General features: G+C 32.8%; 2 protein-coding genes across 4 annotated transcripts; both read left to right on the top strand.

Moving 5' to 3' along the window:
• Nucleotides 1-4,882: 4,882 nt before the first annotated feature.
• On the top strand, nt 4,883-9,186 carry LOC142618417 (uncharacterized). Its single transcript, XM_075791349.1, has 14 exons — nt 4,883-4,958; nt 5,581-5,621; nt 5,787-5,856; nt 6,003-6,151; nt 6,237-6,332; nt 6,425-6,495; nt 6,960-7,021; nt 7,148-7,211; nt 7,297-7,378; nt 7,476-7,602; nt 7,837-7,919; nt 8,023-8,086; nt 8,362-8,441; nt 8,899-9,186. The coding sequence occupies exons 1-14, from the start codon at nt 4,883-4,885 to the stop codon at nt 9,184-9,186; spliced, it is 1,353 nt and encodes a 450-aa protein (XP_075647464.1).
• A 7,392-nt stretch (nt 9,187-16,578) lies between these two features.
• On the top strand, nt 16,579-22,136 carry LOC142622762 (cytokinin riboside 5'-monophosphate phosphoribohydrolase LOG8). Of its 3 annotated transcripts, XM_075796291.1 has the most exons (9): nt 16,584-16,762; nt 16,882-17,036; nt 17,694-17,791; nt 17,927-17,957; nt 18,245-18,344; nt 18,516-18,586; nt 18,667-18,810; nt 19,520-19,621; nt 21,781-22,136. In XM_075796291.1, exons 2-8 carry the CDS (start codon nt 16,923-16,925, stop codon nt 19,610-19,612), a joined length of 651 nt encoding a protein of 216 aa, XP_075652406.1. In that variant the 5' UTR covers nt 16,584-16,762; nt 16,882-16,922; the 3' UTR covers nt 19,613-19,621; nt 21,781-22,136. The 3 variants fall into 3 exon arrangements, with proteins under 3 accessions (XP_075652404.1, XP_075652406.1, XP_075652405.1); XM_075796289.1 differs by lacking the exon at nt 21,781-22,136 and having other exon boundaries at nt 16,579-16,762; nt 19,520-19,818; XM_075796290.1 differs by lacking the exons at nt 16,584-16,762; nt 21,781-22,136 and having other exon boundaries at nt 16,778-17,036; nt 19,520-19,818.
• The last annotated feature ends 1,473 nt before the right edge of the window (nt 22,137-23,609 follow it).

The following is a 23,609-nucleotide window of genomic DNA, read 5'->3' as shown; positions in this document are numbered from 1 at the left end:
ACTTATAAAATTTCAAAATAATAAAAAATTAATAATTATGTCATTAATCAAATGTTTAAAATTTAAATTTTTATAATTTAAAATTATGCATCAAAAATAGATTAAATAGTATATAAAGTTTAATTGAATTGAAATTTGGTATGCATGTTAAAAATATAAAAACATATTATTTAATGATGAAAATCTCAAATTTTTAATTTAATAAAAAATATTAAGTAGAGCAACACACACACACACACACACACACATATATATATATATATATATATATATATATATATATATGACAAGGATGATTAACAAAAAACCAATGCAATTTGCAAAGTTACGAGGTACCATTCATAAAATCAATTGTCCAATACAAATTTGAAAAGAAAAATAAAATTGAAAAGTCAATATAATATATGTTAATCAATCAACTGGTTATCGAACAACCAAAAGGCTCAACTATTCATCTGAAATGAGTTAAGACTAAATTTTCCAACTTCGCACAAAACTTTATGTTTAATTAAGAGCATCCACATCAGTAGTTGTAAAATCATGTAAAATAAAAAAACAGATCAATTTTACATATTTTGCCTTAAAAATGTCATACATCAATACTTCTAAAAAGATGTAAAATTGTGAAAATTCATACACGAGCTACAGTAACCGTGTAAATACACACGGCTACTGTAGCTCGCCTATTTATTATTTTAATCATTTCCCGTTCGCTCCTTTTTTTCTCTCTTTCCTCCGTGCTCAACAAACTCAGTAACATCCACAGACAAATCAAAAGAGATACACTTGCTCAAAAAAAAAAACACACACACACACAGATACAAACACACCCACACACAAACAAACTCACACGGACAAACAACAAAGAGACAGATCGGTGCTTGATCGGAGTTGGGTCTTGCCTAATCGGAGCTAGGGAGATCTCGGATCTGCTCAGTGATTGTGGATTGGAGCCAGGGAGATTGGTGCTTGTCGGGTCTTGCCTGATCGGAGCTGAGGATCGGTGCTGTGGATCGGTAGTGCTGTGGATCGGAGATCGGAGCTGGGATCGGTGGTGCTGTGAATCGGAGATCAAAGCTGGAAAATAGGTAGAGAGAGAGAGAGAGCGCGGGGATATGTATAGGCAGTTAACCAAAATAATAAAAAATTTGGAAAAATTGATTATTTAATTAAAAAAGATGGTAAAATAGATGAACTGATGTGAGTATTTTGTATAAATGAACGTGTAAAATAGAAAAAGTAAGTTTTTAGTGTAAAAATAGATGTGTAAAATAAACGAACTGATGCAGTTACTCTAAAGGTCCAATTGACTGAAGCTGTATGCATGGGCGCAAGAATATTTGCTAATCTACTTATCCAACCAAAAGAACAGCAGATTTATATGCAGAGAGCAACTAAATTTTGAACAAGAACGTGACATATATCCATCATCCATGTGAACATGATTGATGGCCGTGACTGCTATAAATAATTCGCAGAAGACAACAAAGGTTGTACAAGTAATGTCCACTTGAAATTAACGGCAAAATGCCACTAGTAACTAATTCGGATGTGAGAATTAATTTGTTGGAACCCTGGCCTTTCATGTATTGCATGGCTTCCATGGCTTATATTTGCTTTTATTTTACGTGGTTGATCTTTTGACTCGCCATCATATTCCTATTTCCAAGTCAACGTAGCCATGGATAAAGTCATGAAGCCATTATTCAGATTCTTTTTGCTAAAAATTTTAAAAAATGGAGTTTATTGTAATTATAGGTACTGTTTAAAGTTATTTAGAAAAATGAGGAGAGAGACTGAATTTCGGCAACGATGTTGCCGAAATTGCAAGAAAAAGTAGAATGTGTCAGGAGAGAGAGAAAATTGAATTTTGGTAATGAGATTACCGAAATTCTTGTCCTGCCCATACTACCAGGTCTGCTCGTGAAGTGCCCAAAAGGCTGAAATGGAAACCAATTGTGGCGATGGCATTGCCGAAAATGGGAGGGAAAAAAATAATAATAAAAAGAAGAATTGTGGCAACCAAGTTGCCGAAAATGGAGGGGAAAAAAAAAAGATGCTACGTCCACAACATTTTTCACAACAAATTACAGGTGGTTAGTTGTTTTTTGTTCAAATTTGAACCTAACACTAAAATTACTTTTTTGCCCCAATAATAACAATCAGTAACAACCTGCCACTTAGAATTTGTTGTGAAAATGTTGTGAATGTATCATTTCTAAAAAAAATCGTAGTGTCAAAATAGAAAGGAAAAAAAAAAGTGGCAAATTGTTTTGTGGCAATTGCATTGCCGAAATACAGGGAAAAAAAAAATTTGCCACTTTTTTTTTTCCTTCTATTTCGACACCACAATTTTTTTTAGAAATGATACGTCCACAATATTTTTACAACAAATCCTAACTGGCAGGTTGTTACTGATTGTTATTATTGGGGCACAAAAATTATCTTAGTATTAGGTTTAAATTTAAACTAATAACAACTAACCACTTGTAATTTGTTGTGAAAAATGTTGTGGACGCAGCATTTGTTTTTCCCTCCATTTTCGGCGACTTGGTTGCCACAATTTTTTTTTTCTCCAATTTTCGGCAATGCCATTGCCACAATAGATTTTTTTTTTTTTACTTTTTCCTCATTTTCGGCAATGCCATTGCCACAATTGATTCTCTTTTTTTTTTTTTTAATATTTTCCCCCATTTTCGGCAATGCCATTGCCACAATTGATTTTTTTTTTTTTTTTTTACTTTTCTCCCATTTTCGGCAATGGCACCTCAATTGTTTTTTTTTTTCTTTTTCCCCCATTTTCGTCAATGGCATTGCCACAATTGTTTTTATTTGGGCACTCACTCGGGCAATGGTTTGGGCAGCAGGAATTTCGGTAATGGGATTACCAAAATTCAAATCCTGCCATCACCTGCAAAATTATTTCTCTCTCATATTTTTTATGCAATTTCGGCAACGCTGTTGCCGAAATTCAGTCTCTTTCCTCATTTTACCAAATAACTTTGAACAGTCCCTATAACAACAAAAAACTTCATTTTTTATAATATTTAGCCAAAAGACTCCATTATTCAGCCAGGAAAAAAAAAAAAAAAAGTCATACAGCCATTAGTCACATTCACTAAGTCACATACAGTAAATAGCCTATTTGAAAAGGTAATCGATTACTTGCCATTGTATCTTTTCAGAAATTCTTATTAAACAATCTATCCATATTCCCTTGTAAAATTGTGTTTTTAAAATACAATCTCAATTCATGTGATAATGTATATATGCTGAATATGTGACTATTATTACTCTTATCTTTCACGGTTCTTTTTACTATATAAACTCTTGTGTCATTTAGAATGGCACAGTAGCACCAGAAGCCATATTTGAGGAACTTGTCATAATAGCACTAGCCCAATATCTATCATGCATGGATTGGGATTTGAAAATTAGAAGTTCACTTTTAAGTTTTGATCTCAACTCTTAAATCATAATTATTTTTTGAGAGATGCTACATTTACAATATTTTTATAATATTTTCACAACAAATCATAAGTAGTTATTTGTTATTGGTTCAAAATTGAACCTAATCCTAAGATTATTTTTTTCCCCAACAATAACAACCTGCCACTTAAGATTTGTTGTAAAAATATTGTGAAAATGTTGTAGACATATCATTAAAATATAATTACACCGTACAATACGATAGCTATTTCAGCTTTAATTCACTGTAAATCCAAATATGTTATTTGTCTATATATATAGACATTCAAACTCACACTTAATTTCATAAATGCACACTTATATATGAAATCATCATGATACTTACTAGGGAAAAAAATAGATGTACCAATCACAATGTAACACTTAAGCAACATAGCTAGACACCATTCCATTGTGATGCAACACTTGAGTAACAGGAGATCTCCTTGACTGGCCTTCGTGGTTTTTTTCCCTCTGCAAATAAAGGATTTCACATTTTTTATATTTAAAAAAAGAAAAAAGAAAAAAAGAAGTTGTATGTGTTCTACTTCTGCTCTACACTTTCTTTCTTAATTTTCAATTTTACTTCCCATTGTTGAACACCTCCATTCATGGCTTGCATATATGTCGTGGTAGCTCATTACTTGCCTTAATATTTTACCACTTATAAAGGTGGAGAGGCGAATCAAAGAACAATTTTCTTTCCCTCTTTTCTTTTTATGTTGTGTTCGTTGCTTTGGAATTTAGTATATGATTAATGAATGGTTGACTCTATAATTCTTGAAAAATCGATTGTTTGTTTGATGAAAAACGTATTAATTTCCAAATATGAATGATTTTGTTCATATTTTGTTTTGCAATATCCTTGATTGAGTGTAACTTAACTATTAAGTTTGGTCTTTCTAAAAATAAAATAAAATAATAACAACAAAAATTAAGTTTGGCCCTCTTGTTTCTTTTCGTAGGTATTAATATTAATTACTTGTGGTTTCTCCACTAAAAAAGAAAAAAAGAAGACAAATAATTGAGTTTGAAGATCCACACAAAGACAAAGCGCCTCCATGTACACTCCAAAAAAAACAAGTAAAACCCTGGCTTGCCAGAAACCCTACAATATTGTTGTTGTCCTAACACACACACACCGTAACACAAAACATGAGTAACGTTCCTTCCATGGAGATACGAGGTTCTTCTACCACTTGTCCTCTCTCCTCTCTTCTCTTCTGGACACAGACCTCCACTACAATTGCCTCAAAATCGTTAAATGAACTGCACTAAACCCTTGAGTTCAACCCTAAGTCTAACGTTGCACTTATACAAATAAAGAACATATATATATATATATATATATATATATATATCTATAGTACTGCACCACTACTTAAGATCGGTTCTGTCAGCTAGCTACTGAATAATGGAGCCTTCTATTTCGAACAAGTACAAACTCGGTCCAAAGATTGGAAGCGGCTCTTTTGGGGTGATATTCCATGGTCTGTACTAATTACTTTTTTTGATCCTTTTTGTACCATAAAATTGTATTGTCTTGTTCGTTAATGTTTACGAACTTTGTTGGAACAATTAACTTAATTTGAGTTGGTTACTTGTTTGATTTCCCTTGGTGTGGAAAAAAAAACGGTGTTTTGCTTGATAAAGAAGTAATTTGGTATTCACAAGTTTCTTTGGATAGTAGTTTGATGGTTATTCTGCACTGATGATTAAGAGTTTGGCTTTTTGTTGCAATATCCATAACGGTAACAACGGATTTTGGTGTTGTCTGTACCTAGATGTAGGCACGGGTTTTGGCTGAAATCACATTAAACTTTCTGTTTTATGTGAATGTTCTTATGTGGGTGTTTTTGATTTCTTATTTGTGTGAATCTAATTTAGCTAACACCAAATTACAAAAGATTTTTAAATGAGAGAGTTGTACACTAGTATCATTGTAAGTTTTTCATGCCTAACGATGTGTGTGGCAAAGGAAACTTATCAATACATGGAAAAGGAAGCAATAGGGAAGCTAAACGTGGACTATTGATTAGTACCGAGCTATAATCTCATATGATAGATCAACAGGGGCTTGATGTTAATGATGGGATGGTTTACATGTTGCAGGTACTGATGTCCTTACAGGTGAAGAGGTTGCTATAAAGCATGTGAGTGGTTTTCTGCACTACAACTGACAAAGAAACGTTTTCACTCATATTCTAATTTTAAGTATTGATATTAATATGCAAATGAGAGAGCTTATACTTGCTTCAACTGATTAAGGGCTGATGCTGTTTGTTAATAATACTAAAAGGCGTGCACTTTATCCACAGGAACATGTCGAGACTAAACACCCCCAACTTATGCATGAGTCAAGAGTGTACAAAATACTACAGGGTGGAAGTATGCTACTAATTAAACAATCTATTGCCTTTTTTCCAGTTGGCCTTATTTCAATTTTTGGTTTTTATTTTTAATCTTAATTAGAAAATTATGTTCATTTGCTCTAACTCCTTGGTTTAATGTCTAATAACTGTCTTCTTTGGCAGCTGGAATTCCAAATGTTAAATGGTCCGGTGTTGATGGAAATTATAATGTTCTTGCCATGGATTTATTGGGAGAGAACCTTGAAGAACTATTTAAGATTTGTGGTAATAAACTGTCTTTAAAATCTGTTCTCATGCTTGCAGATCAGATGGTAAGTTTGCATCCAGTTTGTACTTAATTCTGTTTTGAAGTCTACTTTTCCAAACCATCAGTAGTGACTTTGATCTTCCTGTCAGATTGACAGAATTGAATTTGTTCACTCGAAATCTTATCTACATCGAGATATCAAGCCAGACAATTTCATTATGGGAAGGAGAAGTAAAGATAATGAGGTCTAACATTTTAAGGATTTTAGTACTTTCCCTGCTGTATTTACTTTCAGGATATTGTTGATGTGCTTAATGGGTTTTTGTTTTGCATCTAGGTCTTCATCATGGATTTTGGTCTGGCTACCAAGTATAGACATCCCTCAACATATAATCACATTCCTTATAGGTTTGTGGAGCATTGATTTCATTTTCAGATAAGCTTATCTGATGTTCACACCAAAGAGACAATCAGACTAGCATTATCCCCAGTCCACAATTGATCTCTTAATATGAAATGTCATAACATATATCATTGAAATAATATCTGCATTAATGTTGATTTTAGTATTACAACTTAGCAAATTTTGCATTTATTCTCACCATCTGCTTGATATTATGGAAGGAAAATGTTAAAACTACTACAAATCTTTCTACAAAAAGCCTACAAAGTACAAACTCATTTGACAGTGAATGTGAGTGCTGCTTCAACAACATAATAAATAAATGTTGAATTACTTATTTTATGATTGGTAACATATCAGTTTGTAAGGCTTCTTTAGTAAAATTTGAAGTATCTAGTATCATTACAGAATGCATGGTAAGCATTCCTCTGCCATTATTTTTGTCTAACACGGTCATCATCCTATGCAGAGAAAATAGGAATTTTGTTGGAACCGAAAGATTTGCCAGTAGAAATACTCACCGTGGCATTCGTATGTTTCTGTTCTTTCTTCTTCTTTTGGCTGTGTACCTGGTGTATTTGGTAGCATTGGTAACTGGTTTGATCCCAAGTTGATGCTTTGAATATTATGGCTAACTGTCTTTATTAACATTCATAGAACAAAGCAGAAGGGATGATTTAGAATCTCTTGGATATGTTCTCATTTATTTCTTAAAGGGAAGGTAAATATTGGTTCATAACCTTTTTAATTGTCTATACTCTATATTGCATAACTTGAACCTTCTTGCTCTTTTCTTATTTTGGTAGTCTTCCTTGGCAAATTAAAGCTGCAACTCAAAAAAATAAGTTAGAAAAGGTTAGAGAAATAAAGGATTCCACTTCTATTGAGGTATTATTTTTAAAAATAACTTAACAATTACATCTCTTTAGTGTTTACACGTCTAGTTAAGATATCTTTTCTAGAAAGTTTACTGATTTTTCTGCAGGACTTATGCCATGGTTGCCCAATAGAATTTGCTTGTTACTTTTACTACTGTTGCTCATTGCACTTTGATACTAAGCCAGATTATGGTTATCTTAAAAGAATGTTCCGAAGCCTTTTTTCTCGTGAAGGTTTGTATATTATATCCCTGCTTTTCTTGTATAGTGTCATAAGATTGAATGAGAATTTTAAGTATGGCAGTAGCTCTAGTAGTCATAGTTCACTCTTTCCTTTCAGCTATAGTATCGATGTAATTGTACATATTCTATAGTTCACAAGAACCCTGACTAGTTTGTTAAGGATCCATATTTGACCCCAAAATTTTGGGACTAAGGCTTGGTTGTTGAATATTTTACTTTGTTCAGGATTAAAAATGGATTATGTGTTTGACTGGACCATTTTGAAGTACCAACAGTCAGTGCTTGCTGCTCCCCCTGCTCGAGCTCTTGTAAGTGGCATTTTAGAATGGAAAAAAACTCTTTCATTATATTCCTTAATGAAAATAACATAGGGTCATTTTTAATCTGCTAATTAACTACTTTTCACATTAGGGCCATGTTGCAGGAACAAGCACTCAGGAAAGCCATGTTGCTGCCAATTATAACAGACAGTCAGGTGTCTTCTCGATATAGTTATCTTTCCTAATATCTTATACATATTATATTTTACATATAGTCCCATGAGTATTTTTAATTTTTCTTGGGATGGAATCATCAAGAACTTTATTGCACCATATATTTTCATAAATAAAAAATCCATCTTGAAAGTTGAATCACCTCTATTTCTTTTTAAAATCCCAATATTTAGTGTTGTCACCATTATACATCAATGAATTCGTGTTCCTATCACACGGAAGAGACTAAAATGTTTCTTTGTTAAATCTGTTGCAGGTGGAGAAGAAAGAAGTGCTGGAAGATTTCCGGAACAGAAGAGTGTTGCAAAGGTTTCAGCAGTGTCTAAAGATGCTAAGGTAGACTATAGTGACTATTGTCAAATCTAGGAGTTGAATTATCTGTTTCACTAGAAGCATACTTCATAAAATTTGTTGAACTATGTACAGATTTTGACAAATAATTTTCATCAAAAATCTCATGAATTGAGACAAATATTACTCAATATGCTATGAATTTTAGTTTATAATTCAATTTCTTCAAATACCAGAAAAACTTCTGAAGTATTGCCATATTATTTATTCTGCCTCAATTGAGCAAGTCTGAATTTCAGGCCTATAAGTCAAGCTGTTAATTTGATATGACAAGCCAAATGCAAGTAGTTGAATAAAAATAGAATGCTTTTTTGGTTTTCCTTGCCATAGTTTTATATGCTGCATGTTATTTTTCCTCTCTCTATATTTCTGTTGTACCTCAGCGTTTGTATTGACAATGCCATGAACCTTTACTAATCCTGAGATGATTGGACCTATACAGCTATCTAGCTCTAAACCCATGCGGCAACCAAGGGATTTGCCAATCCAAGCTTCTGCCAGTAACAGGTGCAAAGATACACTGGTGCTAGATAAATCGAGACCCTCCCCTGAAACCATTGATGCAAAACCCAAAGCAGTCCAGGAGATACAGACAGAGCTGAAAAACTCTTCCATTGTGTCCTCGAAGGCAATGGCACATCTTCTAGTAGGAATCGTTAAAATGTACGAGTCCTTTATCAAGTCCTTCAAGTCCATGAGCCTAAGCAATGGTGAAAATTTTCAGCACTAGCCAATCGAGAAGCTGTTTGACAAACCCCATTTCCCTCTCATGTAAATCATAATTTATGGTGCCATTACATCTAAAGCTACAAAAAATGATCTGAAAATCAAGTCATTGGTTACACAGCTTGATGGAGAAGGCCTTATTGGAGCTGGGTGCATTTCAATTTTAAGAAGGTAAGGCCTTTTTTTCTCCAAGAAATAGACCTCTATAATACTGAATTAAAACTGGTGTTATAAAGAGTACTTCATGTACACATAAGTGGACACAAAGTAGCCTAAATAACTGGTGTTGCAATTTTTTATGACAAAAATTGATTTTACAGCAATAGTCAACTATGAGAGCCTATTTTGCTGTCACTCTATTGCTCCTGAGTAACTGAAACTAGAAACATATTTTATATACATTGGTTTAGAATTTTTTTTCTAATAACTCAGGATATTTTCTGAATCTTAAATTCAAATCATTACCATGTACTTCAAACATAATGTTTCTGAAGCCTTTTCATGTCATATTACCTTAGTGGATGTGCAATGCCTGAGATATTATCATTAATCTATGGTCTCATTCTTCCTTAAGTATGGAATAAGGTTGATGCAGCTTAACGAAATTTTCAGTTGATCGTATACCAAGAGCTTGAATATTTCAACTATGCAAAAATTTGTCTCAATTTGGATTTCAATGCCACAGCTTTGTTTTGCATACAGTTTATGGTTCCCTACAGAATGCTAGGTAAAGCTTTTGATTATAACTTTCTCATAATTAGTGCCAAGTATCATATACTCAAAAATAGTTGGTACTTGCTGTAGTTTAGCAGAAATTCAGAAAGAAAGAGGGGCAAAAGGGGGTGAGACGTAATTTTGTACAAATAATCTTGTCCTAACCTTTGCACCAAAAGACACAGCCATGCATTGAAGGTTGGCTTGAACTCATGACTTCTGAAACTAGTATAGACATTTATGGCATAATCAAATAATCTAGTTGATATTTCACTCAGCTTATTGCTGTAATGAGGCTGTAGCATAAGTTGGTAGCCTCAATGTCCTACATTCTCAATTCACAGATAAGATTGTTCTCATGCTAATGAATGAAGTCACTCTATTATTATATCAAAACAGCCGTATTCATAAAAAATAATGAAAAGCTTAAAAAAAAGAAAAAAAGATCTATTTACCGGCATATGACACGGTAATGATATAATGAATCAGGAAATTCTTCTCCCATTCCTAGATGTTCCTTTTTGTTCTTTCATTTTCCACTCTTTACTAAGGTCAAGAAATATCTTGATCTTTGAACGAGCATTGCCTAGACAAAGAGAACATACTTGGGGTCTTAGGGTGGTATGCTGAGATTCTATTTCCCTTACCATCATAAATTACAGCAGCATCATCCTCTGCCGGTACTTTACATTTTTCTCCTAAGATAATTGTCTTCATCCAAACTGTGTCTTCCGAGTTCAAGTCTCCTTTCTTTTGTTGATGATTTTCTTCCTTTCTTCGATTTTCTTCCCTTTTTGCCGTTGACAAGCTTCTTGGCAGTTTCATGCTTAAACTCATCGGCAGTCTTCTCTCAGACGAGGACCTTGTGATGAGATTGCAAGAATGAGACTCTTTCATTGGCTGCATTGATGGTGGAAGTGGAAGTTCTTTGATCTGTGGTTTTTTGTTATGTGAACTATCCTCTAATTCTACTGGTTCTGCAGCTTTTGAAGATGTCATTGTCACTGTAGTGGATGCTGAGTTAGACACTACTGAATTCTCTTCTGTTTTATTAAGAGGTGGTGAGGAAAGAGGTGATGATTTTTTCTTTGACCGGACACCACATAGAGCTGCGATCATTGCAATTGTTGCGACCACCCCTATGGCAAGTAGTGAAAATGAAAGTTCTGAATGTATTGACAAATTCTCATCACTAGGAATTCTTCTTCCCATGACTCACATCCAAGACAAGATGTGAAATTTTTATCTCTCCCTCTCTCTCTCTGTGTCTCACACCATGTTTTTACTATCTTTTTCTGCTGTCCGTTTTCTGTTCCTTCCGGGTTTGATGTTAAAAAAAGTTGAGCAATGTATGGATCTTGGTCAAGGAAAATGGAGTCTGAAAATGAAAAGTGTGTTTTGTTTTTTGTTTTTTCTCGTCCCTACTCTTTTTGTTTCTTGGGAATCCGAAACTACTTGCTTGAGTTTAGGAATTGAGAGGAACTAGAGGTGAGGAGGCAGAGTTACTATTTTGAGTGGTCCAAGACTTTTTATTTTGGCTGAAAGCCACATCCTTTTTTACGGTCAAGTTAGTTATACCTTGTTCTAAATATACTACTCCTATCATTTAAGAATAAAAGAGGTTGAATTAACAATAGGGGTTATGGTCTTTCTGTCTCTAAAATCCATTATAACCATAACCAGGACAATTTCCTTTAGTACCTTACTCCCCAATGTCACACATGAACTTGAATCCTTTGGCCACAACAGCTCAATAAAACCTATGTCAGTCTGTCACTAACAAATTTGACTACAAAAAACATTAAGTTGTAGGATCTGTAACATCTGCTAGCAACAACTCAAAAATTCTTTTCTGTAAAACGTATTTCGTGTCAGTTACATAATTTTGCTTAGGATTCAAGCACAGCTGATTTGCTAACATCATGCTACTCCAATCTAAGAAACAAAATATATATATATATATATATATATATAAAAGACATGCAATTCAAGTTTATTTCATTTAGGCTTTCTTAAATACTTGTGGGCATGGGCTAGATGCCTTTCTCAGCCCAATATATGAGCAAGCTAAGCAAAATAGGCCTCAAGGAAAACTTTTCAGACCCAATAAAAAAATTGGTTGTACTATAGTAAATTTTCAACATCAGTTCATATATATATATATATATATATATAACTAAATGAGTTATTATTACACAATTTTAAAACTTGTTTCTAAACAAATGAATGATTATTATTATATAAAATGCATAATTTTGTATATTTGTCCTTATATATAATATCTCTAATTAAAATTATCAATAAAAACTTTTCTAATTATTTTTTTTAATTCCTTATTTATTAATAAAGAGGGTTGTGGGGATAAGAAAACTGAGTAGAAACATTGGGTTGTGGACCGCGCCCGAGGATGCAAAGCAACCCGAAGATGAACAAATAGTAAGAAGAGCATGGGGGTTAATGGGCCAAGGACAAATGCCAACAACAATGAACAAGGGATGTCTTTCGAGGAGCCAAACTTCCTAGAGTGGCAATGAGGGAGTCTGGAGGTTGATCACCTAGAGAATACTGTGCAAAGGGCAGCCATACTTTGGAGGATAGGCTTTAGAAAATGGAGTCAACAGTGAACTGAGGAATACTTGAGACAAAGGCTGCTACCATTTGGCCGCATTTATGTGGAAGTGACGCCATAACAAGGATATTTAGTCTTACAGTTACATCCAAAGCTTCTAAGAGGATTCTGATGGGACAAACATCCAAGAGATTATCTACATAATCAACAAGTGGAAGGCTGGGATGAAGGGAAAGAAGAATACTATATAAGGGGAAGGGCCTCCACGAGAGAGAAGCATGTAATCTAAAAAGAAATAAAGGGGAAAAAAAAAACTCTTTGTACTTAGAAAAAGTTGAAATAAATATAAGAACATATCTTCCTCGGATTTGACCGAGGAGTGTTTTTCTCTTCAAATTGTGTCTACTTTCCATTCAAGCATGAGTCCTACCTATTATGGCCCAAACTTGATTCATTAAGTCTTACTTGCAAAATTCACTCTCTAACAAATCTATTGTTATGGACTTATTGGGCCATCACTCTATTCTTTTGGATCGAGGGTTCAATTTCTGCCATTACAAGGGTGATTTGAACTCAAGTAGTTATTTAGAAACAAATAATAACTCATTTAATTATTTTTTATTTAGAAGCAAATAACAATAAATCAAATAAATTTATTTAATCAAAATTATCATATACATATACATGTGTAAGTTGCAACTTGAAAAAAATAAAAATAAAAAAAATAAACCAAAACGTGGGGTGCAAGAAGGATTTTATAGCTGGAGTAGGATTTTTGAAATTCTAATAATAAATTTTTTGGTGGAGTAGGATTTAAATTTTTAAAACTTTGATAATATAATGTTAGCTAAATTAAATTCTAATTAAATCTTATCCCTTGATTCGAGGAAATATATCGTAACAATTAATAAAATAATTTTTAAATAATTAATAAAGTGTAAGATGCAACCTGAAGGGAAAAAAAAGCATGGGGTGTTGTGTAGGATTCCAAATTTCAGTTTAGAATTTATTTGTTTTTTTCTTGGGAAGGAATTTTGAAAAAATTATAATAGACTTTTAGTTTGTAAATTAAAATATTGTTAATTTTATCCCTTAATTTGAGGAAATATATCCTAACAATTAATAAAACGTTAATTTAATAATTAATGAGAGTAGTTGTTTATTAGGGAAAAAATTATTTTAGAGAGAGAGAGTATCATATAAATTTATCAACTCCTATGAATCAATACAATATGTATATCCTTCCAATACAAATAAATATACATAAGAGGGATGAATATATATAAGTTTTGAATAGGATTTTAATTTTTGAAACTTAGATGCATGTTGCATGCTTTATTAAAATACTTAATAAACAAGAAAGTGGGGTGCAAGAGAGATTTTATGGAAAGATTGTTGGTGAATATGTATAAGTTTTGAAATTTTGATAATAGATTTTTAGTTGGAGTAGGATTTAGATTTTTGAAATTTAGATGCATGTTACATGTTTTAAACATATACAACTTGTACATCATTCCAATATAAATACATATATTGTTGGAGTAGAATTTAAATTTCTAAAACTTAGATGCATATTGCATGTTTTGTTAAAATACTTATGTTACTTTATCTAAAGAAATTGATAAAAATAAGTAAATTATTGTCTATATCAACAAAAACTTAGATGCATGTTGCATGTTTTGTTAAAACATTTATTGTTATTTTATCTAAAAAAATTGATAATTAAGAACAAATAAATTTTTGTCTTTATCTACAAAATGTTTTTATTCAAAATATTGTTGTAACTTGATGAAACTATTTGGCAGAATCACAATTTTTTAGCTCAATCTTTATTTTATATAATATATATACTTGTTTTTACTTTTTTTTAAAATACACACTTGTTTTCACTTTTCACCCGCTTTTATGGTCAAATAACACGTTCTATTTAACATTTACCTACACAAAATCTCTTTGAAAGACATCAGATAAGGATTTCATCTCACAAGATAAATTTTTATAGTAGAACATTACTGAATTGTATAATAGCATATTAACACATTGATTGTCATGTTTAATTCAGAGTACATATCTTATTATGAAATTCTTTATATTCAATGTGAATTTTTTTTTTAATAATTTGTACAAAAGAGTTTTAGTCATCAATGCCTTGTTCCCCTTTTTTTTATCTTATGAAGTTGATACCTAAATTAATTATCATAGAGGCAAATGCATTCACGGAGTTAGAGATAAAAAAATTTAATTTAATTTTAATCACTTTCGCCATTCCTCCCTTAAACCCTAAAGAATGAAGAAAACCAGATAATAATAATAATAATGACAATAATATTGTTAACAATGCATAATTTATTATTATTTTTAAAGAAATACACAACACAAAAAAAACATGTCACATACATCATTGTCAAGGGTAAAGATTAGATTGTAGGGTGGCTCAAGGACACTCAATGCTTTTAAAATGTTATAATGTGCAATCAATGAATCAATATTAATATGATTAAAAATAACAACATCATGGTAATTACAAGATTGTTGTGTTATATAAGAAGTCAAGTCCAACCGTGACAGTAACCTTAACCTTTGTCTTCTTTTTGCCAAGTGGCCCAAGTCCACTCTCTTTTTTGGACTTTTACAATTTACAAAAAAAAAAAAGCCTCTTCCTTGTAGATTAACATCAGGATTGTAAAAAAAAATCTATTTTATCATTTAAAAAATTACTTTATTATTACTATTTTATTATATAATATATTAAAATAATATATTTACACAATAAAATACTTAACATAAAATAACTCAAAACTACTTTATTATATAATATATTAAAGTAATATATTTACACAATAAAATACTTAACATAATTTGACAGAGGTGAGAGACAATAAAAACTATTTAACAAAAATACTATCTTGCTACAATTACAGTAGTTGAGATGTAGCGGTAGGGGTGGCAATTCGTGTTCGCGTGTCGGGTTCGTGTCGTATCAAGTCATGAGTATTCGACTACATAGGTCAACACTAACCCGACATGTTTATTAAACGGGTCAAGATTCCTCAACCCTAACACGACCCATTTATTAAACAGGTCAGTCGTGTCGACCTGTTTATCAGATTTTATCAAAATGAAAAATAAAAATTAATGAAAAAACAAACAAATAAATATTTTTAATATAAAATTCAGAATTAACAAGTAACTGCATCACAAATAATCATTCAAAATTAAGGCATATCCCAATATCACAAATAATCAAGCACAATATGTCAAAGAAAATAAATCACAACAACTAATAAGTTTATATACCTAGAGTTTGAAGGGTATATTGGTAAAATATCATTTAATTAAACGGGTTAGACGGGTCAAACGGGTTCTATGTGTTCAACACTAACCCAACCCATTTATTAAACGGGTTAGTCGTGTCAACCTGAATATAATACGAACCCGTTAAGTCTCAACCCATAACCTGCTAATTTCGTGTCGTGTCGTGTCGGGTTCGCGGGTCGTGTCAAATTTTGCCACCCCTATGTAGTGATGTTTGATTTGTGTTTTCAAACAATAATTTATAGTTTTTAAACAATATTACATGTATTTCTATATATTTTTTCACTTACACATATTTTCACAAATATTTTTAAACAGTAACTTTTAATTTTTAAATATATATACCAAACAAGCTCTATTTTAAAAATAATCTTTTTTTTTTTAATTATTCAAAAATAGTCTTTTTGGACAATGCCCCGTTCCATTATTGTAGTACTTTGACCCTATGCGCTAGCAATTTCGGGGTTTACTATCATTAAAGATAATAACAATGAAAATTTGGGATTGTTTAGTTAGTGTGTTTAAATAATAATTTTTAATATTTAAATAATATTATATGTATTTTTTTACTTATTTTTTTATTTATATATATTTAAAAAAAAATATAAACATTATTATTACCAAAAAGCCCTTTTCTTTATTGGATTTCTTCGCTGTTTTTAACGTAGCTTCAACTGGTCAAAAATCATCCTCTTACTCTATTTTATCAAATTATATCGTATTTACTTAATCCATACAATAAATAAATAAATATATGTGTATATATATATATATATATATAGCCGACACAAAGACGTTGGATTAGAAAGGACTCGCGTGCTCCCATTCACCAAAGATATAAAGACCCATCTATTACTTGAATTCAATTGCCGTGTTCATCGCTTTAAGATCAACCCAGATTGTCTTTTTGAAGTCTTTTATAGATACTCATCCAAAAAGGAAGTCTTTTATAGATTTCTTTTATTGGGTGGCGTTTATTTTTGTAAGTATTGGGGTGTTTGTAATAGAAGTAATATATAATTATATATGTATGTATATATTTGTTATCTGCATAACAAGGTTTGGCTTTGTGTTTTGATTTGTTATTTCCAATGTTTTGAGATTGAATTGAAAAAAAAAGGAAAAGAGAAAAGCAATCGTAAATGGAAGAAGGCAATACAAAAAGCAAGTTCAGGAGGGTTTGTGTGTTCTGTGGGAGCAACTCTGGCCACAGAAAAGTCTTCAGTGATGCTGCTCTTGAATTAGGCAATGAACTGGTTTGTTTGTTTTTCTTTTGTTACTCTCTTCCTTTGCTTAAGGTTAGTGTAGAGTCTCAAGCTTTGGTCTATTGTATTTGAAAGATTTCAAAACGTGTTCTTTTTAATGAAATTGTATTCATCTTTAGGTTCTGAGTACTGGGTGTTGGATATTTTGAACTGGGACTGGTGTATGTTTTCAAAATGTGTTCTTTCTTATTGATGATATTCTATTCATCTTTAGGTTCTGTGTACGGGGCGATTGATATTTTGAACTGGGACTGGTGTATGTTTTCAAAACGTGTTCTTTTTAGTGGTATTGTAATCATCTTTAAGTTCTGTGTACTAGGTGCTTGATATTTTGAAAACTGGGATTGCTTTTTTAAAGATAATGGAGCGGTACTTTGCTTTTGGGCTTTGGCCTTAAAATGAGCTTGTAGTTGTGAAATGATAGGTTGATGTGTTAGGTACGGTTCTGTTTGGTAATGACACTATTAGCGGATTGTGATTTATGGTCACAGGACATTAATTTGACTAAAAGTTTTACACATTGATGAGTTTTGTGAATTGTGCATTTCATGTAGTTAACAGGATGTTCTTGGGTTGGCTGCTATCCTTGATAGGGTTACTCTAAAAGGATTATGTGTGGTTGGTGTTAACTTTATGGGTCTGTAACAGGTGAAGAGGAGGATAGACTTGGTGTATGGTGGAGGAAGCGTTGGGTTAATGGGTTTGATATCTCAGACAGTGTATGATGGAGGTTGCCACGTTCTCGGGTATAACTAAGAAATATGCGTTCAACAGTACATTGTCCATATCTTTCATTGATAATCCTGTCATCAAATGCAAGATAAGTGGTCATTGAACACATTGTATCACTGATGAAATTCGTAATTGTGTTTCATGTACAGGGTCATTCCAACAGCTCTCATGCCCCTTGAGGTATCTGTTCTCTTTTATCTGTTTATGTATGCATTGAACTAGAATGCTTTTTCTATTGTTTTCTCTTTTTCCCCAAAGTCCTTGCAATGCAAATGAAGTTTCTTTGGAGTATATAATAGACAGTATGCATTCCACCAGATTTTAATTCACAGCAGCCCTAATTAGGGGGACAAATTATAATCAGGTCCTATTTGATATTAGCTACCTATACTATGGAAAGTACCTGGATATGTTGGTAGTTAAAAAACTATTCACTTGGTCTAGTGTATTGTGGATAACGCTGACAGATATCTGGTCAAACTGTTGGAGAAGTAAGAACTGTTACAGACATGCACGAGCGTAAAGCTGCAATGGCTCGAGAAGCTGATGCCTTTATTGCTCTTCCTGGTAATCCCCTGGAAAGTTCTCATCTGTAATCAAAAGAAAATAAGCATTCACCTTAAATATGTTGCTACTTGAAACTCTGTTGATTTTCATTTATAAACTCAAAATTGTTATTCTCAAGATTTTTTTTTTTTTTTTTTGCCAACATATCTTTTTCTTTTTTGGTGGTTTTAGGAGGATATGGAACCATGGAAGAGCTGTTGGAGATGATAACATGGGCCCAACTTGGAATTCATAAGAAACCAGTAACTTATCAATTTTTATATTTGAAGATCTAAAAGAATTGGAAAATTACCAAGGTTGTAACTGAATTTTATTTCTATAGGTTGGTCTGCTAAATGTTGATGGGTACTATAATTGCTTGCTGGCATTATTTGACAATGGCGTTGAAGAAGGATTCATCAAACCAGGTGCTCGGCATATAGTTGTCTCTGCTCCAACTGCCAAAGAACTAATGATGAAGATGGAGGTATCCTTATAAATAATTCTCCCACATAGTCAATTAGGCTTTGTTATAGGAAGAAAACATTTTCTTCTTTTTTACCTTCTTAAAGAGAGAGGGGGGGGGGGGGGGGAGAGAGAGAGAGATACAAGATTAGCTTATAAATTCCAGTTACAATTCTAACACACATTCATTGCTTCCCCAAGCACAAGAGATGGATAAAGCATGACCAGATTTCCTATGAAAAAGAAAACCAAACCTTACTGAAATAATGGAACTTCTTAAATTACTATCTATCAAATGGCTAAGCTGCCTATCACATGGATGAGCTTTACCAAATTTACTAAGAAAATATCATTGAGTTTGTGAAGTTCTTAGTATTATAAATAACCTGCCTACCACATAAATTTGAGTCATGTTAGTTAGTGGGGCCGATTGAAACGCAAATTTCAAATCTGCTTGGACATATATATTGTCAATGCCTGGTGATATGGCCACCTCTTATTCGCTATCATATAAGTACCAAGAATAAATGAGAGCACATTTCCTTGCTCCCCCTTCCTTTATGGCACCTTTTGTTTTGTCATATGAAAAAGAGGGTATATTTGCATAGTAAACATTCCATTAGCAGGCTAGCATGAAATTTTGTTTCAAATTTTTTACAGGGAGATGCTATAAATTGTAATAAAGTCTTTGTACTATATCTGTCATCTAATTCTTTAATATACTTTTACAGCAATATACTCCTTTCCATGAACATGTTGCTTCTCATGAAAGCTGGCAGATGGAGCAACTTGGTAATTATACAGGAAACGAAAATGCACAGTAATTATTATTGGTAGGTCTTTCTCCTAATTGATTCCTGATGTGATTCATCATCATTTAAATATGTGGAAGAATCTATATAGATGGGACCATATATTGTTCATTACTACGTACTTTTGTCGGCCTTTGTGTTTGAATTGTAGTAAATTTATTTCCTTGCTGTTTTATAATCTTTGCTTTATGGTCAATAGAAACACTGTTCTGTAGTCATATCTGGTTGGTTCCACTTGCTAAAGGGCAAAGATACTTTGAAATTGGGAAGCGCTGATATGAAATAGTACAGAATCTTCTAGTAAGTGGTGAGAGGTCCCACAATTTAGTGGCTTAATTGGACTAGATAGCTGATTTGAGGACAACTTGGACTTTTGGTGAAGCTATTGAATCCCAGTATAACCTAAAGATGACTTCATCATGAGATCCACGCATGATACCATCAAAGGAACAATCAATTCTAAATCACATTCATTTAGTAAACATACTAGAGAACATGTTTAGGAAGCTTCCTTCTAGTTATTCTTTTGATTTTATAACGTCAAATAATTTCATTCTTAGGTTATTTTTTTGAAGCAGCTAGTGCTTCCTAGTATCTACTAACAGGGAGAAGCTAGCTGGGAGCAATTGGTGCATTTGTTGTTTTAAAAGTTGGGAGGAAGAGAGGATTAGTGATGCCAAAGTGAAGGTAACCTCTTTGCAACTAGATTCAACACCATCCCTCAAGGAGGTGCTGCAAATTTACCATCAAGCCACTAAAAAAGAGCGAGTATTCTTAGAGCTACATGCCCAAGAATGCTTTGTACAAGCCTGGATCATGGTCCAGTTACATGAGATACCAGGGTGCTGCTTATAAAATTAATTAACCCCTTTTTTAGAACTTAAAAAGGATTGAATTTTGGGTGGAAAAAGTAGTATAATTAAGGTATAGAAATTTATTTCTGTTTACTTATTTAGTTGATTTCTTGTTCATGTCATGATTAATAACTTCAAGAAATGTCTCCCTCCTAATTTATATTCAGAAGAAGATGGTGTCGCCTACCACCTTTTCTGAATAAGTTAGAAGCATAGAGTTTGACCCAAAAAAGAAAAAATTGTTGAGCGATTCATCCTTAACTATTTTTCTCCCTTACTGTCTTTAGCTTTCTTGGGTATTCAATCCCTGTTCACAACAACTTTAGTAAGAATATTCCTGGCAAACTATGACAAATGTTCATACAAGTTTCAGCATCATCTTCCAATATGAGAAATTTAAGCAACTTGTTCAAAAAATTCCTATTATTGGTATTTACAGACTTTCATAGAAAAGTACAAAAACACATCTGAGGTTTGTTGTTGATAAAGAAGAGTTAATTTACCGCTAATGACTAAATGGGTGAGTTAGGAATGGGTTGAGTTTGCTGTGAAGTTACTTAGTTAGTAAACTGTGAGTTTGCACATGGATGAAAATTTGAAAACATACTTCATTTTAACAGCCTCAAATTATTTTGAGGTACAAATTGTAATTTGAAGACATAAGTACCAGATGCTCTCCAGGAGATGGCTACCCTACCACCCCATGACCTAATTTTTCTCTTTTCAGCTTCCCTTGTTTCCTATTACAAAATTATGTGGGTTCATTCACACTTTACTCACCTATGATTTGAGTCAAATTTGATTTGCTAACTCATGGTTTAGAAAGTTGCACTTTACACACTTGAGATTTAATTGTATTTTCTTGTGTTCATGAATAATGTAATGTAGATTTGTAATAAGGTTATTAGTTTGTTCTCTGGATTTACTCTTAAAAAAACATAATTTATACTTGCAATTTTTTTTTATAAAGATTTTAGGCTAATTTTTTGAAGGAATTAAGTTTCAAGTGGGAAAAGTGTAAATTTTTTAATCACAAGTTGGGAAATTGAATTCAATTCAAACCATGTGGTAAAATGTAATTTTTCCAACATTTTTTTTATTCCTAGTGTTTGGTGAAAGTAGTTTTTCATTAAAGTTGCTTGATGCTCAGTTATTTTGCTAACAGTAGGAAGCAGTGACAGTCATAAAAGGTTGGTGTTCCATTACAGAACCTGCCTATATACTTGATAGGGTATCAGAATAGTAGCCAATGAACTTGTCCTAGCTGATATGAAACCTGATGATCTGTCACTTTTGGAAATCCCAATTCATATATCTTTCTTGTAGGTAAGCTTGGCCTTATATGGAGGTGCCATACTGTAACTCACATGGATTACCAACTGAGGGGTCCTAACGTTATGGCCCTCTTCTCTCTGACAAGTCTAGTTATGGGGCATTGCTGCCATTTTTTCCTCATAAGTAAACTCTTTTGGTGAAATGACAGTTGGCCCCTGCATACCATAATATGTGTCCTATACTCCTATTGCAAATGGTTGCATTATGAATTTGAGGATATCTCTAGGATTTTGAATATTGGGTTTTGTTTTTGCATAATGGATTTTTCACTAGTGGTAGCTTTTGTCCTAGTGATGGTGGACCTCTGGTAATGTCATGAATATGAAAGTGGAAATGGTTGTTATTTCTTTAAGGGGGTCCCCCTCTCCTTTCCACATTTTAATTGGGTTTCTGTAACACTGAAAAGCCATCTATTTCTTAAGTCGACATACCATGAAGTGACTGCAGAGGTATCTTACTATTCATCTGAGAGAGGTCCCTTCATAACTTTTTTAACTTAATATCAGGTCTTGTTTTGCCAGTCCTCTTGTCTGTGCCACTCTTGTCCTTACCATCATTCTGCTGTTTATTGTGGAACTGTGTAAATGCTTAATACAAAAAAGTAAAAGGGAAATGAAGAACGAGACAAAGTGAAAGCTAAAAAAAATTGATAGAAAAACTTTTAAGTAATGTATAATATCTCTGACGATTAAATAGAGCCACCCTTCTTAAACCACTGTTGAGACAGAGAGTCAGAGATAAGTAACTGGACGAGTTTCTCCATTTATTTTGACTAGAAGGGCTTAGTTCTAATGAATTGGATATGAGATTTGTGTCTAATGATTCTAATGAATTTGATAAAAATGATACATTGTTGAGTGTATGCCTCTGTTTGAGACAGAGGGAGAGAAATTATGACAGGGCCTGGCCCTGCATAAATATGACGATTTCCAACCTGTCACATTCTCTAATTGTCAAGCCAATATTTGTGAGGAAGACTTGTAATCTATAAATAGTTTGATGGTGACAAATTTGGATGACATGCAAACTCCATTTTTTATCGTTAAACTCTATGAATTTTGATGAAACGGGGGTTCTTCTATTTTACTCCCAATTTTTTTGGGAGTGTGGCATCTGTTATAGACTTATTATTTAATGTGACGTTAGTTACTAGCATTTATGACAAAGTTACAATCATGTGACTCTCATTGTTATTAAAAAAAAAGGGGTTATCATGTGGTTGAACCTATTATGCGATTTGATATAGACACCATCTTAGTTGATATATTACAATTAACATGAAAATAAATAGAGGTTAGGGGTGTCCACAGGGTTTGGGTGGGTTTATGTTCCACCTGCCAACTAACTCGAAGAGTTCAAGTTCAAGTTCAAAAAAAGCTCACCCATTGTTGACCACCAAACCTTGGGTGTTCGACCGGCCAGTTGTCTCTAATGAGCAATTCGTTTCATGGGTATGTCATGATGATGACAACTGAGCTACCAGTCACCAGTGTTGATTGGGAGAGGACGTAGATCTTTAGGTCTTCTTTAGATGTAGTCAAAGATTAACCTTTGCCAAGTGTTTGGATAGTCCTAAAACCTAATAGAAGTATCATATCCACACAAAAAAAAATATGGGTATTGTAGAATTTCACCCTGAAAGGATGTATCTCACAAAACTAGATGATCATTGGCATTTAAACCAAAATTTAAATGACGTTGAATATTGCAAATTTCTTTCAAGTTGTAAGAACTAAGAGATAAGGGCACCTTATATGCTATTTATATAGAGTTTCAGATACTGGAAAGGAAAAAAGAGTCTGGATATGTTGAGAAGCTAA

This window comes from Castanea sativa, chromosome 1 (assembly GCF_040712315.1).
Source record: "Castanea sativa cultivar Marrone di Chiusa Pesio chromosome 1, ASM4071231v1".
Taxonomy (NCBI): Eukaryota; Viridiplantae; Streptophyta; class Magnoliopsida; order Fagales; family Fagaceae; genus Castanea; species Castanea sativa.
The sequence above is the reverse complement of the archived record's forward strand: the minus strand, read 5'-3'. Positions and strand labels throughout refer to the sequence as shown.

Bases quoted from the DNA above. Each gene is read 5' to 3' on its own strand.
- LOC142618417 (XM_075791349.1), top strand. From the start codon at position 4,883: ATGGAGCCTTCTATTTCGAACAAGTACAAACTCGGTCCAAAGATTGGA. The intron at 5,857-6,002 runs GTATGCTACTAA...CTTCTTTGGCAG, and splicing joins CAAAATACTACAGGGTGGAA to CTGGAATTCCAAATGTTAAA. The intron at 7,379-7,475 runs GTATTATTTTTA...ATTTTTCTGCAG, and splicing joins AGGATTCCACTTCTATTGAG to GACTTATGCCATGGTTGCCC.
- LOC142622762 (XM_075796291.1), top strand. From the start codon at position 16,923: ATGGAAGAAGGCAATACAAAAAGCAAGTTCAGGAGGGTTTGTGTGTTC. The intron at 17,037-17,693 runs GTTTGTTTGTTT...GGTCTGTAACAG, and splicing joins TTGAATTAGGCAATGAACTG to GTGAAGAGGAGGATAGACTT. The intron at 17,792-17,926 runs GTATAACTAAGA...TTTCATGTACAG, and splicing joins GGAGGTTGCCACGTTCTCGG to GGTCATTCCAACAGCTCTCA.